The 15,329-nt window shown below is 48.4% G+C and overlaps 1 protein-coding gene across 1 annotated transcript in view; it reads left to right on the forward strand.

Annotated features, from left to right (window-relative positions):
* LOC119963315 (tryptophan 2,3-dioxygenase-like) overlaps positions 1 to 15,329 on the forward strand; it is a 68,847-nt gene that overhangs the window by 38,440 nt on the left and 15,078 nt on the right. Inside the window, exons 7-8 of the mRNA XM_038792291.1 lie at positions 10,733 to 10,840; positions 12,374 to 12,485. Of these exons, the coding sequence (XP_038648219.1) occupies positions 10,733 to 10,840; positions 12,374 to 12,485 (220 nt within the window). The remainder of the gene's footprint in view (positions 1 to 10,732; positions 10,841 to 12,373; positions 12,486 to 15,329) is intronic.

The raw sequence follows: 15,329 nt of genomic DNA on the forward strand, positions 1-15,329 counted from the left end.
CCTCTGGAAGGTAACTCAACAATTTATCCCAATTTTTAAGAACATCCTTGTTTTCCAATTTAATTTGAGGTATGTCAAATTCACAGTCATCTTGATTTGGTTCGTCACTTTGAGTTAGAATCATTAAAACCTCCTCCTTTTTCTCTCCTTTCCTTTCAAAGTATCTTTTAAGCATATTCACATGACACACTCGGTGAGTTTTCCTTCTATCCGGCGTTTTTAACCACATAATTCACCTCACTTAATTTCCTTTCAATCTGATAAGGTCCACATAACCTAGCTTTTAAAGGTTCACCTACCACTGGTAATAATACTAAAACTTTATCTCCAATGGTAAAACTCTGAGCTTTGGATTTCTTGTCCGCTACCTGTTCCATCACATTTTGTGCAATCTTTAAATGTTGTCTAGCCAATTTACCTGCTCTATTTAATTGTACCCTCAAATTTGACCCGTAATCCAATAATGGGCGAAATTCACCGAAGTCCACCGTGACGCCCTTGACCGGTGGTCAAAAACGGCGCTGGTGACTCAGGCGTCGGGGCCCGCTCATCAGCCCGAAATCTCCCATCCCGAAAGGGCCAGCAGCGGAGTGACGCTGTACGCGTCAGTTTCACCCGCTGCGGAAGTGGCGCGTCGGTTGACGTCGGGCGACATCATCAACGCCGCCCGGCGTTGGGGGGTTAGGGGTGGGGGGGGTGGTAGGGGGGGTAGGGGTGGTAGGGGGGTAGGGGGGTAGGGGGGGTAGGGTGATAGGGGGGGTAGGGGTGGTAGGGGGGTAGGGGTGGTAGGGGGGTAGGGGTGGTAGGGGGGTAGGGGTGGTGGGGGGTAGGGGTGGTGGGAGGGTAGGGGTGGTGGGGGGGTAGGGGTGGTAGGGGGGTAGGAGGTGGTGGGGGGGTGGGGGTAGGGTTGGGAGGGGGTGGGGGGGGGGGGGGGTAGGGGGGGGTGGGGGGTGGGGGTTAGGGGTGGCAGAGTCCGCAACCAACACGATGGAATAGATTGAATGCCTTGTTTTTTTTTTTAAATGGCGAGTATAATTGTGCTGCGTGCCATCTGAGAGAGAGAGAAAAAAAATTTCCTGCACTCTTGGTGAGCCCTCATTATTTAATTACTTCCAAAATGTTTGAACCCTAATTATGCCGATCTTGCGAACCTTGAGTTCCCCACCCACCCCACCCCCTACCCCTACACCCCCACCCGTACCCCCCACCCCTACCCAACCCCCACCCACTACCCCTACCCCCCACCCCTACACCCCCCCCCTTACCCCTACCCCCCCACCCTACCCCACACCCCCCACCCCTAACCCAACCCCCCCCCACCCCCCAACCCTAACCACCAACCCCTACCTTTTCCCACCCCTACCCCCCCACCCCTACCCTACCTCCCCACCCCTACCCCCCCCCCCTACCCCTACCCCCCACCCCTACCCCCCGGCACTCAAGTAAGTGATTTCACTCTCTCTCTTCACAACCCCTCCCCCCAACCCACCGGCACTCAAGTAAATACTTTCTCTCTCTCTCTTCACAAACCCTCCCCCCAACCCACCGGCACTCGAAGTAGGTAATTTATCTTTCTCCCCGTCCTGTCACCCACCTCCAAGCTGAACGGCGTCAACCATCATCAATGGTTGACGCCGTTATAAACCAACTTTGATTTTCGCCGACGTGACCCGTGGCCACGTCGGCGGGACTTCGGCCCATCTGGGCCGGAGAATAATTAAGCCTGAATAAACAATGGCATCCCGCCGGCGCCAGCTGTTCTCCGAGGCGGACGGCGGGATTTGAAGAACGCCGTTTTATGGCGGGTGGGATTATTTTGAACATGGCGGGAGCGGGATTATCGGCGCCCCCGGGCGATTCTCCGACCCTGCGTGGGGTTGGAGAATTTCGCCCAATGTAATTTCCGATTTCTCACTCACCAATTTTTCCTTCATCAATTTAATGGTCCTTTAAATGACCAAAAATTAGCTCAAAAGGACTAAATTTGGTTGACTCGTTAGGTGCATCCCTAATTGCAAACATTACAAATGGAATTCCTTTATCCCAATCCTCTGGATAATCGTGACAATAAGCCCTCAATATTGTCTTTAATGTCTGATGCCACCTTTCTAACGGTCCCTCCGATTCTGGATGGTACTCAGTTGATTTCAATTGTTTTATTCCGAAGCTATCCATAACTTCTTTGAATAACCTTGAGGTAAAATTTGATCCTCGATCTGATTGTATTTCTGTGGGTAGTCCATATCTAGTAAAGAATTTAAGTAACTCATCTACAATCTTTTTAGCTGTAATATTACGTACTGGAATGGCCTCTGGAAACCTAGTAGACATATCAATTATCGTCAAAAGATATTGATTCCCACTTTTTGTTTCAGGAAGCGGTTCTATGCAATCAATTAGGACCCGTGTAAAACGTTCCTCAAATGCTGGAATGCGTATTAAGGGTGCTGATTTTATCACTGATTGAGGCTTCCCTATCACTTGACATGTGTGACATGATTGACAAAATTTAACTACATCATTATGTAGTCCAGGCCAATAAAAATGTTTTCGGATTTTAGCTTGAGTTTTCCTTATTCCCAAATGACTTCCCACTGGCACCTCATGTGCAACTCGCCACACCTCCCTTCTATACCCTACCGGCAATACTACTTGATGAACTTCTGCCTACTTTTCATCTGCCTGCATATGTAAAGGTCTCCATTTTCTCATCCAGACATCACTTTTACGGTAATAACACTCTGGTATACACTCAGATTCCTCTTCCGTATTTGCTTTCTGTTGTAACTCCACCAATTTTCCTAAACTAACAATATCCGCCTCATCCTTCACCTGTTCTTGTTCTTTTTCAACCATCTGATCAAAAATTATTTCTGATTATTGCACTTCGACTTCATCTTCACTCTTTGATTTCTCCTCTTGTCTTAACCTGTGACTTTGCGACCTTGTTACTACACAATCCAGAAATATCCCAGGATATTCGTCCTTCAACACTTCAGTTGTCTGATTTTCCACTGGCTTATCAACCACCATAGGCATCACTCCCACCTGTGATCCAGCTGTATCATTACCCAAGATAAACTGTATTCCTGGACAAGATAGTTTCTCTACTACACCCACTACCACTTCACCACTCTTCACTGGACTTTCCAACCTTACCTTATATAATGGAGCACTACTCCTCTCACCCTGAATTCCACATATTACCACTTTTTCTGGCAACATTCTTCCCAAACTACATAACCCCTTATCTCTTCCCATTAAAGATTGACTAGCTCCCGTATCTCTTAAAATTGTGACTTCTTTACCTGCTCCTCCTGATACACATGAGTAACCTTTACCCACACAAGTAAATTCTTTAAAGAGATCTGGCACCTTCTTATCAATCACCTCTTGATCAGGCTGTACAATCTTTTGCACCTCCTTTGCTTCACTTGGGCTTTCCTTTACCACTTTAGCAAACCCCATTGTCTTACCACATCAGCCTTCCCAGTGCTTTTCTTCAACCACCAACACTGTGACTTTACAAGGCCTAGTTTATTACAGTGGAAACATTTGAAAATTTTCATTTCTTTTCCACCCTCCTGGATTTCATTTAAATCTGAGGTACACTCTCCTTATTATCTCCCATCAGATCACCTTTACTTTTACCACTTGAGTATTTCTCATGCCCCCAGTTCCTATCCCTCACAGGCTGAAACTGATGTTGAAACCAAGCTTTGATTTATGAACAAATTCATAATCACCTGCCATTTCTGTTGCTGACCTCGCAGTTTTAACCCTCTGGTCTTCCACATGAGTCCTCACTGCATCAGGAATTGAATTTTTAGACTCCTCTAAAAGTATAATTTCTCTGAGAGCTTCATATGTTTGTTCTATTTTCAATGCCCTTATCGACCTATCAAAATTACTCTGCTTGATCCTTTCAAACTCCATGTATGTTTCACCAAATTCTTTCCTTAAATTTCTAAAGCTTTGTCTGTCGGCTTCAGGCACTAGTTCATATGCACCTAAGATGGATTTTTTCATCTCCTCATACATCTCAGATTCCTCCTCCGGTAGTGATGCAAACACTTCACTAGCCCTACCTACCAGCTTTGTTTGAATCAGTAATACCCACATGTCCTGTGGTCATTTCATTTGTTTAGCTACCTTCTCAAATGTAATGAAAAAGGCTTCCACCTCCTTCTCGTCAAACCTTGGCAATGCTTGGACATATTTAAATAGATCCCCACCAAGCCTTCGACTATGACGCTCTTTCTCACTATCGTCATCACTGTCATCCAACTGTACATTTCCTTTCACGTCTGCCAATTTTAACTGACTATCATGTTCCATAGCCATTTTCTGAAGTTCAAACTCTCTCTCATTATCTTTTTCTCTGATCTGTATCTCCCTTTCTCTTTCTTTTTGTTCTGCTAGGGCTATTCTTTATTTTCTCCTTTCTTCTCTCTCTTGTTCTTTTACCTCTCTCTCTCTTTCATATTCAAACCGCTTTAATTCTTTCTCATGTTCCATTTGTTTAAGTTGTAACTGAATTTTTGCCATTTCCAATGAGTCATCTTTTCACATTTTGTCAGATAATGTTAACTCCAATTTTTTTTGCCAAATCTAACAGTCTGTTTTTAGTCTCTGTCCGTAAGGTACTGCGTGTGACCGTCACCACCCCAAAAACGTCAGACCCTCTGAAAGAGCCATTGTTCATAACACACTCCCCACTTAAACTAAAATACTACACCTGAAAAGCAACCACAATATGCTCACCCTTCACTGTCTTTAAGTCCACTAAAGCCAATCCAATATATAGACTTTTATCCCGGATGAGCCCCCAATTTGTTATGGGCCAGGGTTTAGATAACCCCAAAGTGTAGCATGGAGTTCACCTGACCCACATATTTTACTAGATTGTGGTATGGGGAGCACACGGCCCACTCTACAGGTGTGGTAGAGCAGAAATGGAAAAGTATTTTTTGAAACAAAACAATGTTTATTCTATGAACTCAAGTTAACCTTTTTAAAACATACAGTGAACATCTTAGCAACCATTAGTTCAAATAGAACCCCCGAATAATACAACATTAAGTAATACTTAATAACTTCCAAAACAACATCCAGAAGACAGAAGAAACACCTTTTAACAGAAGCACATCGGGGGAGGAATTCTCCCCCCCACCCCACGCCGGGTGGTAGAATCGCGGGGGAGCCGCGCGAGTCCTGCCACGCTGCCTGGCACCCGCACGCGATTCTCCCATCCCCCCAAACCAGCGCGGCGAGATTTACGGCTAGCCGCTGGGAGAATCAGTGCTCGCCATTTGTAATGGGCGAGTGGGGAATCTCCGGCCTGGATGGGCCGAGCGGCCTGCCCGATACGACGGGTTCCCGCCGCCGCAGTCCACACCTGGTCGCTGCCAGCGGGAACAGCGCGGGAACAGCACGGGAACGCTGGGGGAGAGCGGCCTGTGGGGGGGAGGGGGGATCCAGCACCAAGGGGGGGGGGGCTCAATAGGGGTCTGGCCCGCGATCGGTGCTAACCGATCGGCGGGCCGGCCTCTCTGAAGGAGCACCTCCTTTCCTCCGCCGCCCCGCAAGATCAATCCGATATTTCTTGGGGGGGAATCAGGGGTATCCAAGGATGCTGAGGCGTACTGGTGGCTAGGAACCTGATGAGTCTGAGTCAGATGATGAGCCTCTGGATTCGGTCATGCCTCAGTTGCAGGAGCTGTAAAGACAAGGGCCGGGATTTTCCGAGCCACCGCACTGCAATCGCGCTTGGTGCGGAGGCGGAGAATGGGGCATCAGACCCACGATCGGGTCCAACGCCTTTACGCGATTATTCTGTCCCTGGAGAAATGCCGGCAAACGCGCGGCGCTGGTCGGCGGCCATTGAAAGAGCCCCTCGTGGTGATTCTCCGCCAACAACTCCCCCCCCCCCTCCCAACCGCCACACCATCCCTTACTTTTCCTTTCTACAAGCCTTCAAAGAAGCCAGTGGTCCCACATCAGAAGGCTGCCTCAAATACTCTGCGAGTCAGACTGTGCCTGTGATCCCCTTTCCCCCTTTCCCTGCTGAAGACGTGCAGCCATGCCACGAGTGCTGCACGAGTGCTCTCAACTCCGAGATCCCCCTGGAGTTCTGCTCGCCAGGTGCACACCTTTTGAAACCAATCATACATCATGCCGTTCTGACATCATATTGCAGTCAGGGAGCAGAGATGTGGCATGAAATATGACACAAATTGTTTAGCGATAACTTTATGTTCCTCCTGGCCCACAAGCAATGCTGGAAAGGCTCTTGCCTATTCTGCTCCATGCCTATCCTAAGCCTGAAAGCCTGAGGCCTTGGAAACATAGCTGAACAGTCGAAAATTGTAAATTGTGATGGCTTTTCAGGTTGGCAATATTATTAAACTATTTAAATGAGGTGCACCAATGTGTAAGAAGGTTAATTGTCAGCCTTCCCTACCTCACTTCTGTTAAAATCAGAAGTGGGTGGGTTCGAGGCAGGTTGAGGCAAGTTACGCTCATATCTCATGGGCTGGATTTTCCGCTCCCTGACGCCGAAATCACATTTGACGAGGGGCGGAGAATCCCCAATGATGCCAAAATCGGGGGCGGTGCCAGTTTCACGATGCTCCACCCCCTGAAAGCGGCGTACTGTAGGAGTACACCGCGCCGCGTATCCAGGGCCTCAGGCCATTGCCTGAGGCCCACCCCACGATGCTCTGTCTCCGACCGGCCGAGTTCGGGGCAGCAGGGTAGCATGGTGGTTAGCATAAATGCTTCACAGCTCCAGGGTCCCAGGTTCGATTCCCAGCTGGGTCACTGTCTGTGTGGGGTCTGCACGTCCTCACCCTGTGTGCGTGGGTTTCCTCCGGGTGCTCCGGTTTCCTCCCACAGTCCAAAGATGTGCGGGTTAGGTGGATTGGCCATGCTAAATTGCCCGTAGTGTCCTAATAAAAGTAAGGTTAAGGGGGGGGGTTGTTGGGTTACGGGTATAGGGTGGATATGTGGGTTTGAGTAGGGTGATCATGGCTCGGCACAACATTGAGGGCCGAAGGGCCTGTTCTGTGCTGTACTGTTCTATGTTCTTCTATGTTCTATGAGTTCCCAACGGCGTGGGACACGTGTGGTCTCACCTGTCGTGAACTTAGCGTGACGGCTGCAGACTCAGTCCGGCGCCGCCACCGTCAGGGGAAGGCCGATCTGCGGGCAGTGGGGGCTTCATTCGGGGTTGGGGGCGCTGTGGACAGGAAGTTCGGGACTTGCGAGCAGCCGAAGGGGGGTACTATTTTTGCGGTCCGGGTCCGGGGGCCGAGTCCGCCATGAAGCACGGCGTGGCCGCTGCAGGCTGCTGCCATGTGCATGCACGCCCATAGACCTGGAAATGCTGGGAGCTCTACGCTGCCTCGCTACTAGCCCCCAGCAAAACGACGAATCGGTAGCCGTTTTGCACCAGTTTTCCTGGCGTAAAGCACCACCTTTTCATGCCGGCGTAGGGACTTAGTCTCTCAAACAGAGAATTCAGCCCAATGTTTTTAATGGGTGCGATTCAGCTGCTTCGTCGCATCAGACTTGGTGTCAGGGCGAAGCCTTTGAATTTCGCAAAAGACCTCTCATCAGATTTGCGACGCTCAAAACTTCTCGTGAGATTCAACGGAATCTAATGAAATATCGTGATCTGAATCTCGCTCTCTAAGGCATGCTCTAGATATGCATATTTAAGCTATCCATTAGTCTCATTTAAATATATCCTCGCCGTATTCTCCCAGGGCCCGGGATTCACCGGCTCCGCCTGGGAGACCTTGGCAGGAGGCCATTTAGTAGTGGTCCGCACAAATGGGTGGTCAGACATTGAGCAGAGTAGCACTCGAGCATTCCCACTGGCACATGGACACCTTGGCACTGCCAGGCAAACAGAGGCACTGCCATGGTGCCAAACCGGGAGTGCCAAGATGCTTCAGGTGCCAGGTTGTCCGTGCCAGGGGTTGGGCTCAGGGGTACCTTACCCCATAAAAGGTGGAGTGTGGGGGGAACCCCAGAAGAGGTAAGCTGGGTGAAGTGGGTGGGTGGGGGGGGGGGAGGGGGGGGGGCAGAGTCCGGAGGCTGGCTGTGGTCGCTGAGGGAAGTTGAAAGAGCAGGCTGCCTTTAAAACTGGGCCTTCAGCTCGAGGTCCGCATTCAGGCCTCTATCTTTCTGCAGAGACACTTTATTGCTGATCAAACTTTGCTTTCAACTAATGGTTGGTCTTCAGGCCTCTGGAGTCTCCAGAGGACAGCAGCAAGAGGCTTGCTGGAGGCAGAGTCAGCCCTCATAGTAGCCTTCTGCAGAGAATTAGCTGGATTCTTTTTGGAGCGAGATAGTTGGATCTCTTCACCAGGTTGCCAGCATAAAAGCTGAAACCAAACTCAAACCTTGGGACTCTGAAAAATATATCGGTGGGATCAGATCCAATCACCACCTGTTACTGGACAGAGAACAGCCTTTTGGGCCAATTGACTGGAAACCAGCCAATCAATCAAACTGAGTCCTCACTTAAACTGGCCAGTCTACACCAGTTTAAACCAGAATAGCCTTCTGGATACTTCTGTTTGAATTAAAGGTACAGACTTCTTACAGGCTCCTTGCCTTAAAGTGAGATTTCCATGAATCACCCATAGATCACAAGTGCAACAGCAAAATAAAAGGAAGGGGAAATAAGGGTATAAACAGGAAGAGCCTTTGCATCTCTCAAACACACTCATTTCCCTCTCTCACTCCTCTTTCTCCTGCTCTGAGGCCCACTTTGGCACTCCCCCCTGCTCAGAGGGGCCTCCAGCTCCCCGGTCCGAGGCCAGTTTGAGTCTGGGTGGCACGGGTAGCACAGTGATTAGCACAGTTGCTTCATAGCTCCAGGGTCCCAGGTTTGAGTCCCAGCTTGGGTCACTGTGCGGAATCTGCACGTTCTCCCTGTATCTGCGTGGGATTCCTCCGAGTGTTCCGGTTTCCTCCCACAAGTCCCGAAAAGATGTGCAGGTTAATAATAATAATCTTTATTGTCACAAGTAGGCTTACATTAACACTGCAATGAAGTTACTGTGAAAAGCCCCCAGACGCCATATTCTGGTGCCTGTTTGGGTACACAGAGGGAGAATTCAGAATTCCCAAATTCCCTAACAGCACGTCTTTCGGGACTTGTGGAAGGAAACGGGCAGCACGGTAGCATTGTGGATAGCACAATCGCTTCACAGCTCCAGGGTCCCAGGTTCGATTCCGGCTTGGGTCACTGTCTGTGCGGAGTCTGCACATCCTCCCCGTGTGTGCGTGGGCTTCCTCTGGGTACTCCGGTTTCCTCCCACAGTCCAAAGATGTGCAGGTTAGGTGGATTGGCCATGATAAATTGCCCTTAGTGTCCAAAATTGCCCTTTGTGTTGGGTGGGGCTACTGGGTTATGGGGTTATGGGGATAGGGTGGAGGTGTTGACCTTGGGTAGGATACTCTTTCCAAGAGCCGGTGCAGACTCGATGTGCCGAATGGCCTCCTTCCGCACTGTAAATTCTATGAAACCGGAGCACCTGAAGGAAACACATGCAGACACATGGAGAACGTGCAGACTCCATACTGACAGTGACCCAAGCCGGGAATCGAACCTGGGATGCTGGCGCTGTGAAATAACCGTGCTAACCACTTGCTACCGTAGGTGGATTGGCCATGCTAAGTTGCCCTTAGTGTCCAAAAAGGTTAGGTGGTGTTATTGTGTTACGGGGATAGGGTGGAGGTGTGGGCATGGATAGGGTGCTCTTTCCAAGGGCCGGTACAGACTTGATGGGCTGAATGGCCTCCTGCACTGTAAATTCTATGATTCTATGAGTACCCCACTCCAAAGATCACTCATGTCCTCCCACTCCGACGCCGCCCACTCTGGCCCCTTGCTCCGAGGCTCGCTCCAGTCCTCTGTCGGGCGCCCACTCTGGTCCCCGACTCCAAGGCCCACTCCGGCTCCCCACTCTCAAGCAGGCTGCAGTCCCCAGCTCCCCCCACTTCAAGTTCCGCTCCGGTCCTTTGTGCTGAAAGGTCCTTTCTGCTCTTCCTCTCCCTTTGCACTCGTGATGCACTATCAATTGTACGAAAGACTCGGATTGGTACAACAGAGGCTTTATTAAAGTCAGATGCGTGGCCTCCGACTGCAGCTGGTAGAATGGCTGATCAGGAGGAGTCATGCATATTTATACGGCTCCTTGTGGGTGGAGCTAGCCGGCAGGGGCTACCGGCGAACCTGTAGTATAGGTACTACTGTACATCCCCTAATACAGGTGCACACAGTTAACACAGTGGATCACCACACCCTGATATGGCAATTTCAGTTTTGTGCTGTTGCCAACTCGTCCCGACGCCAGCCACTAATTGGACAAACAGCTCTGCAGCATTTTTCAATTTTTACAAATGAATCTGTCTTGCTGATCACCTCCTGAGAGGCTCCTATGGACTCTCTGCGTCCATGGACACCAGTTTAAAAACCCCTGGCCTAAATTGTTGTGCTTACGTCTCTGGACTTAAACCCTTACTTAGCGGTGGAAGGGCTATCAAATAGACCATAATTGAGAAATTGCGCTTGTGGTGATATCATGATTATGTTGTAATTGACCAACTTATATTAGTATATAAGTGAGGGCGGGAAAGGAAAGTCACTCATGTTCCTGCACTTGTTTCCTGTCATGTTTATATTTTTATATTGGTTCTTAAATTTTGTTTTAAGCAATGGCTGGAGAGAACCCCTGGACTTGAACCTGATGGATTTGATTTCTGGGGTCAATTGAAAAACAACATTAATGAAAGACTGAATGAGGAAATTGCAGATATCCAGGTAATCAGCATAATCAAATCAGCATAGCAGTGAAATATATATTCATACATTTGTCAATAGAGCAAAGTGTACATTGTTTAGTCTTTCTTCGAAAAGCATTTTGCAAAAGTGACATAAACCCTGGAACTCCCTTCGTGGGTGTCTATGACATATGGACTGCAGTGATCAAGAAGGCAGCTCACCATCACATTCTTGGAGCAAATAATTTAGAACAATAAATGCTGGTATTACCAGCGGCATCCACATCCCAACAAAGGATTTTTTTTTTGGAAAATCTTTTTATTGGCTTTTCACATATTTATAAACAGTTGTTACTTATATACATTACATTTTTCTTGTCCATGCTAATTTGCTTTATTTCACAGAGAGGTTTATTCTGTCCTTCATTTGACTAATTGTATGTACATGTTGTGCAGTCCTTTGGTTCTTCATCTTTTATTTTCTTCCTTGACATACTCCTCGTTGCTGGCCTCAAACAGGTTTTGGAACAGGCCGACAAACTGCCCCCAAGTATCCAGGAAGCCTTCCTCTGACCCTCGGGTGGCGTACTTAATCTTCTCGAAGTCGAGAAATTCCAAAAGGTGGTGCTGCCGATCGCCAGCCAAGCAGGATTCTCCGGCGTGCGATTAGGGAAGCGAAAGCGAGGGCGTTGGCCCCCTTTCCCATGTGTAGCTCTGGCTGCTCCAATATCCTGAAAATTGCCACTATTGGGCGTGGCTTCACCCTCACCCCCACAACCTTGGACATTGCCTCAGAAAAGGCTGTCCAGAACCCAGCAAGTTTGGGACAAGCCCAAAACATGTGGGTGTGGTTGGCGGGGCCCCTCTGGCATTGTTCACGTTTGTCGTCCACTTCTGGGAAGAACCTGCTCATTCAGGTTCTGGTCAGGTGCGCTCTGTACACCACTTTGAGCTGCATTAGGCTTAGCCTTGCGCAGGAGGAAGTGAAGCTCACCCTGCTCAGTGCCATCGCTCCAGAGTCCCCATCCCACCGCTGTCCCCAGTTCGTCCACCCATTTTTGTCTGGTCCCGTCCAGTTGTGTTCAGGCTCTGTCCAGTAGCTGTCCGTATATTCCACATAGCCCCCCCTCTGGTACGCAGCCCTCCAGTCTTTTGGCCAGGATCTTTGCGAGTATTTTTGCATCCATGTTCAGCAGTGAAATGGGTCTGTATGATCCACATTCCGTCAAGTCTTTATCTTTTTTGGGTATTAGTGAGATTGCGGCCTGCACTAGCATTGGAGGCAGGGTGCCAACAAAGGATTTTTAAAATGCACACAGAAATACTGTTGAAAATCTGGAAAGGTGGTTTTAGGTTAAATATGTTCAGTAAAATTTTTAAAAATCAGATTACTGTATAAATGCATTTTGTGGTATTGTGATTTGTGGTGTTATGATTTCATAGGAGGCTCTACATCAGAAACTATACAATAAATGTATATTTGCAGTTAATGGAAGATAAATGATTTGGAGAGTATTAAGTGTATACAATCTTCAAATAGTAAATATTGCACAATCTTTTTGTTTTGCAAAAGTCAAAGCCTGCATCTGAGGTGAAGGAAGAGATGCTGTGGGAGCTTGACAGAGACAAGGAAATACTCACAGCATTGTTCGATGAAAAGCGTCATGAGCATCTGTTGAGCAAAGGTAGGGACAAAAATTGAAGAATACGAAAAAAGAATGCGTTTCCGACAAAGCTGGAAATAATGAGAAAACACTACAACTGACAGGATTGAGTACATTTTGGGACAGAATATCAGTTGGGGTTCTGTGACCTTGTGCCATGGGTGATTTTAACCTATCTGGAAAGCTGTGGAGTTAAAATTCTCCAGGTCAGTTACACAATTGGAGGCACCAGGAGCACCTGTTGGTGAAAAGGAGAAAGGGTGCTCCCAGGAACGAACAAGCAAATTTCAGGCTGCCTCTGGTGTGAACTTGACCCCACTCCATGCCACCTAAACCCCTTTCAGTCCTGCCATAGTGACCATAGGGACCCTCACTGAGCATCCTGGAAGTGTTGCTGTAGATTTACCTCCTGCTGCTGGATTGACTTCGGTTCATGCGAATATGGGCAAAATCTTGTTGAGGCTTCCGTGTTTTTGCCTGCTGGCTGTGAGAGACTCATGCTGTCTCTTTTTGGGAAGGTCAATTAAACCACACATTAATCAGGCAGTGACATGGCCGGCACCAGGCACTCCCTGGATGGAAGTCTCACCTATCAGCAGCACCACTGTAGAGGCCATGAAGCGTGTAGCAGTCCAGGACACACGCACGTAACGTGGTGGGGAAGAGGTTTTATAGAACATAGAACATACAGTGCAGAAGGAGGCCATTTAGCCCATCGAATGCACCGACCCACTTAAGCCCCCACTTCCACCCTATCCCCGTAACCCAATAACCCCTCCTAACCTTTTTGGTCACTAAGGGCAATTTATCATGGCCAATCCACCTAACCTGCACGTAATTGGACTGTGGGAGGAATCCGGAGCACCTGGTGGAAACCCACGCAGACATGGGGAGAACGGGCAGACTCTATACAGACTAGTGACCCAGCGGAGAGTTGAACCTGGGGCCCTGACGCTGTGAAGCCACAGTGCTATCCAATTGTGCTACCATGCTGCCCGGGTTTTGCAGGGTTTGTAGTTGGCAGCAAGCACAGAGGGGTCTGGCTTTAAACAGCAACCCCCCACCTCTCTACTCTATCCCCAGCAACCCACCTCCGAACTTCCAATATCGAATATCTCAAACATCCCCCAGTTGCCACATTCCGCCGCCTGTTCGATACACAGAGGGAGAATTCAGAATGTCCATTTCACCTAATAAGCACGTCTTTCGGGACATGTGGGGGGAAAGTGGAGCGCCCGGAGGAAACCCACGCAGACACGGGAGAACGTGCAGACTCCGCATAGTGACCCAAGCCAGGAATTGAACCCGGGTCCCTGGAGCTCTGAAGCAACAGTGCTAACCACTGTGCTACTGTGCTGCCCATAAGGTGTTGCTCATAGAATCAAGATTGTGATCTATTCAAAGCCAATGCAAACACTCTGCTGACGTCACTACACATCATGTGACGCATAACCAGCAGGAATGTATTCCCCAATAGATAACACCCCTCCCCTTCGGGAGGCCGCATGCACCCTTATTTATCGAGACCCTCACTTGCAATCATTCATGACTTTTTATGACTTTTCAGATGCCAGCTTGACTTCAGGTACACTGAGGGACCCAGAATCCCATTTATGTTACTGTGCCCTTGTTTCCAGTACCATGTTTCAAATTCCAAATACCAAATGCCTTAGTTGACTGACCATGCCCTACACACAATTCTGTACGTGACTGTCACTGCCAAGATAGGTCTCCCTACCCATGACCAGGACCAACACATGCATGCCAGGCAGAGTTCTTGAACATGGCCCATACAGCCTCAGGCCAGATCCTTAAATATGGCCCCCAACAGCATGGCCTCAGCCCCAAGACAGTCTCTGAACCTTTCCCAGACAGTCTTATAACTTTTAACCTCAGACAATCTTTTCCTCATTCCCCTTGTGCCTTGCATTCCTCACCCCTGTCAACCCCGCCCCCAGTGTTACCACTCTCCCCAGTGGCATCTGGCACTTTAAAGGAATGATAGTCACGCGAGCTGGAAAAAACAATTGAGGACCAGGGTGGGAGCTCACCCTAGCAAGCGTGGGCTTTTACCTCGGATCTATTTTGGACGCTGACTGGCACCCATGAAGCTGCAGGACTCTGTAAGACAGGATGTTGTAAATAAATGTTAGTTGTTTCACACATAGCTGGTGAGCCAAATTTATTACATCCATCTTTCCTCTCTTGATATTATAAGTAAATATATGTTAAGTTTTCTGATGGTAGTGTATGTGTTTTATATGCTTTGGTGCCATGAATCTTCTTTGTGTTTTGTGAACTTCTCTATGCTTGTAAACATACCATAATGTAAGTGAGAGAACAACATCAGGGGAGGAAGGCATAGCCAATAGGATGACATCAGGTCTGCTCTCTTCAAATGTCATGTGTTATTTAGCACATGACAGACTTGCATATGTTTGCAAATTGCTATTCTCTCAATGCTTTCAGAGATTGCATCAATTGTCATTTCTGTGGCTTTACACAATAGCTTAGAATAGTGTTTTTCAAACTTTTATTCCCGGGAACCACTTTTGCTAACCGGCCGACCTTTGGGACCTATGCCGACAGGCCTCTGCAACTCACACTGGCCAACCTTCGAAACACATGCCACGTTCGCTTACCTTTAATATGAAAGAGGAGCCTGCTTAGTCTTCATGATCTCACTGCAATCAGGTTCACAGGAAGAAAGTGCAATGTGTATATCAGATGCAGAGTTCAACCAGTTCCTTTGTGCCATCTTCATATTTGTGAGAACAGAAAATCCAACGTTGCACATGTAATTCGGTGTGAGAGGCAATAGCAACAAAGTGCTTATTTTACTCAGCACGGGATTTTCCTGGGAGA

Source organism: Scyliorhinus canicula, chromosome 3 (assembly GCF_902713615.1).
Source record: "Scyliorhinus canicula chromosome 3, sScyCan1.1, whole genome shotgun sequence".
Classification (NCBI taxonomy): Eukaryota; Metazoa; Chordata; class Chondrichthyes; order Carcharhiniformes; family Scyliorhinidae; genus Scyliorhinus; species Scyliorhinus canicula.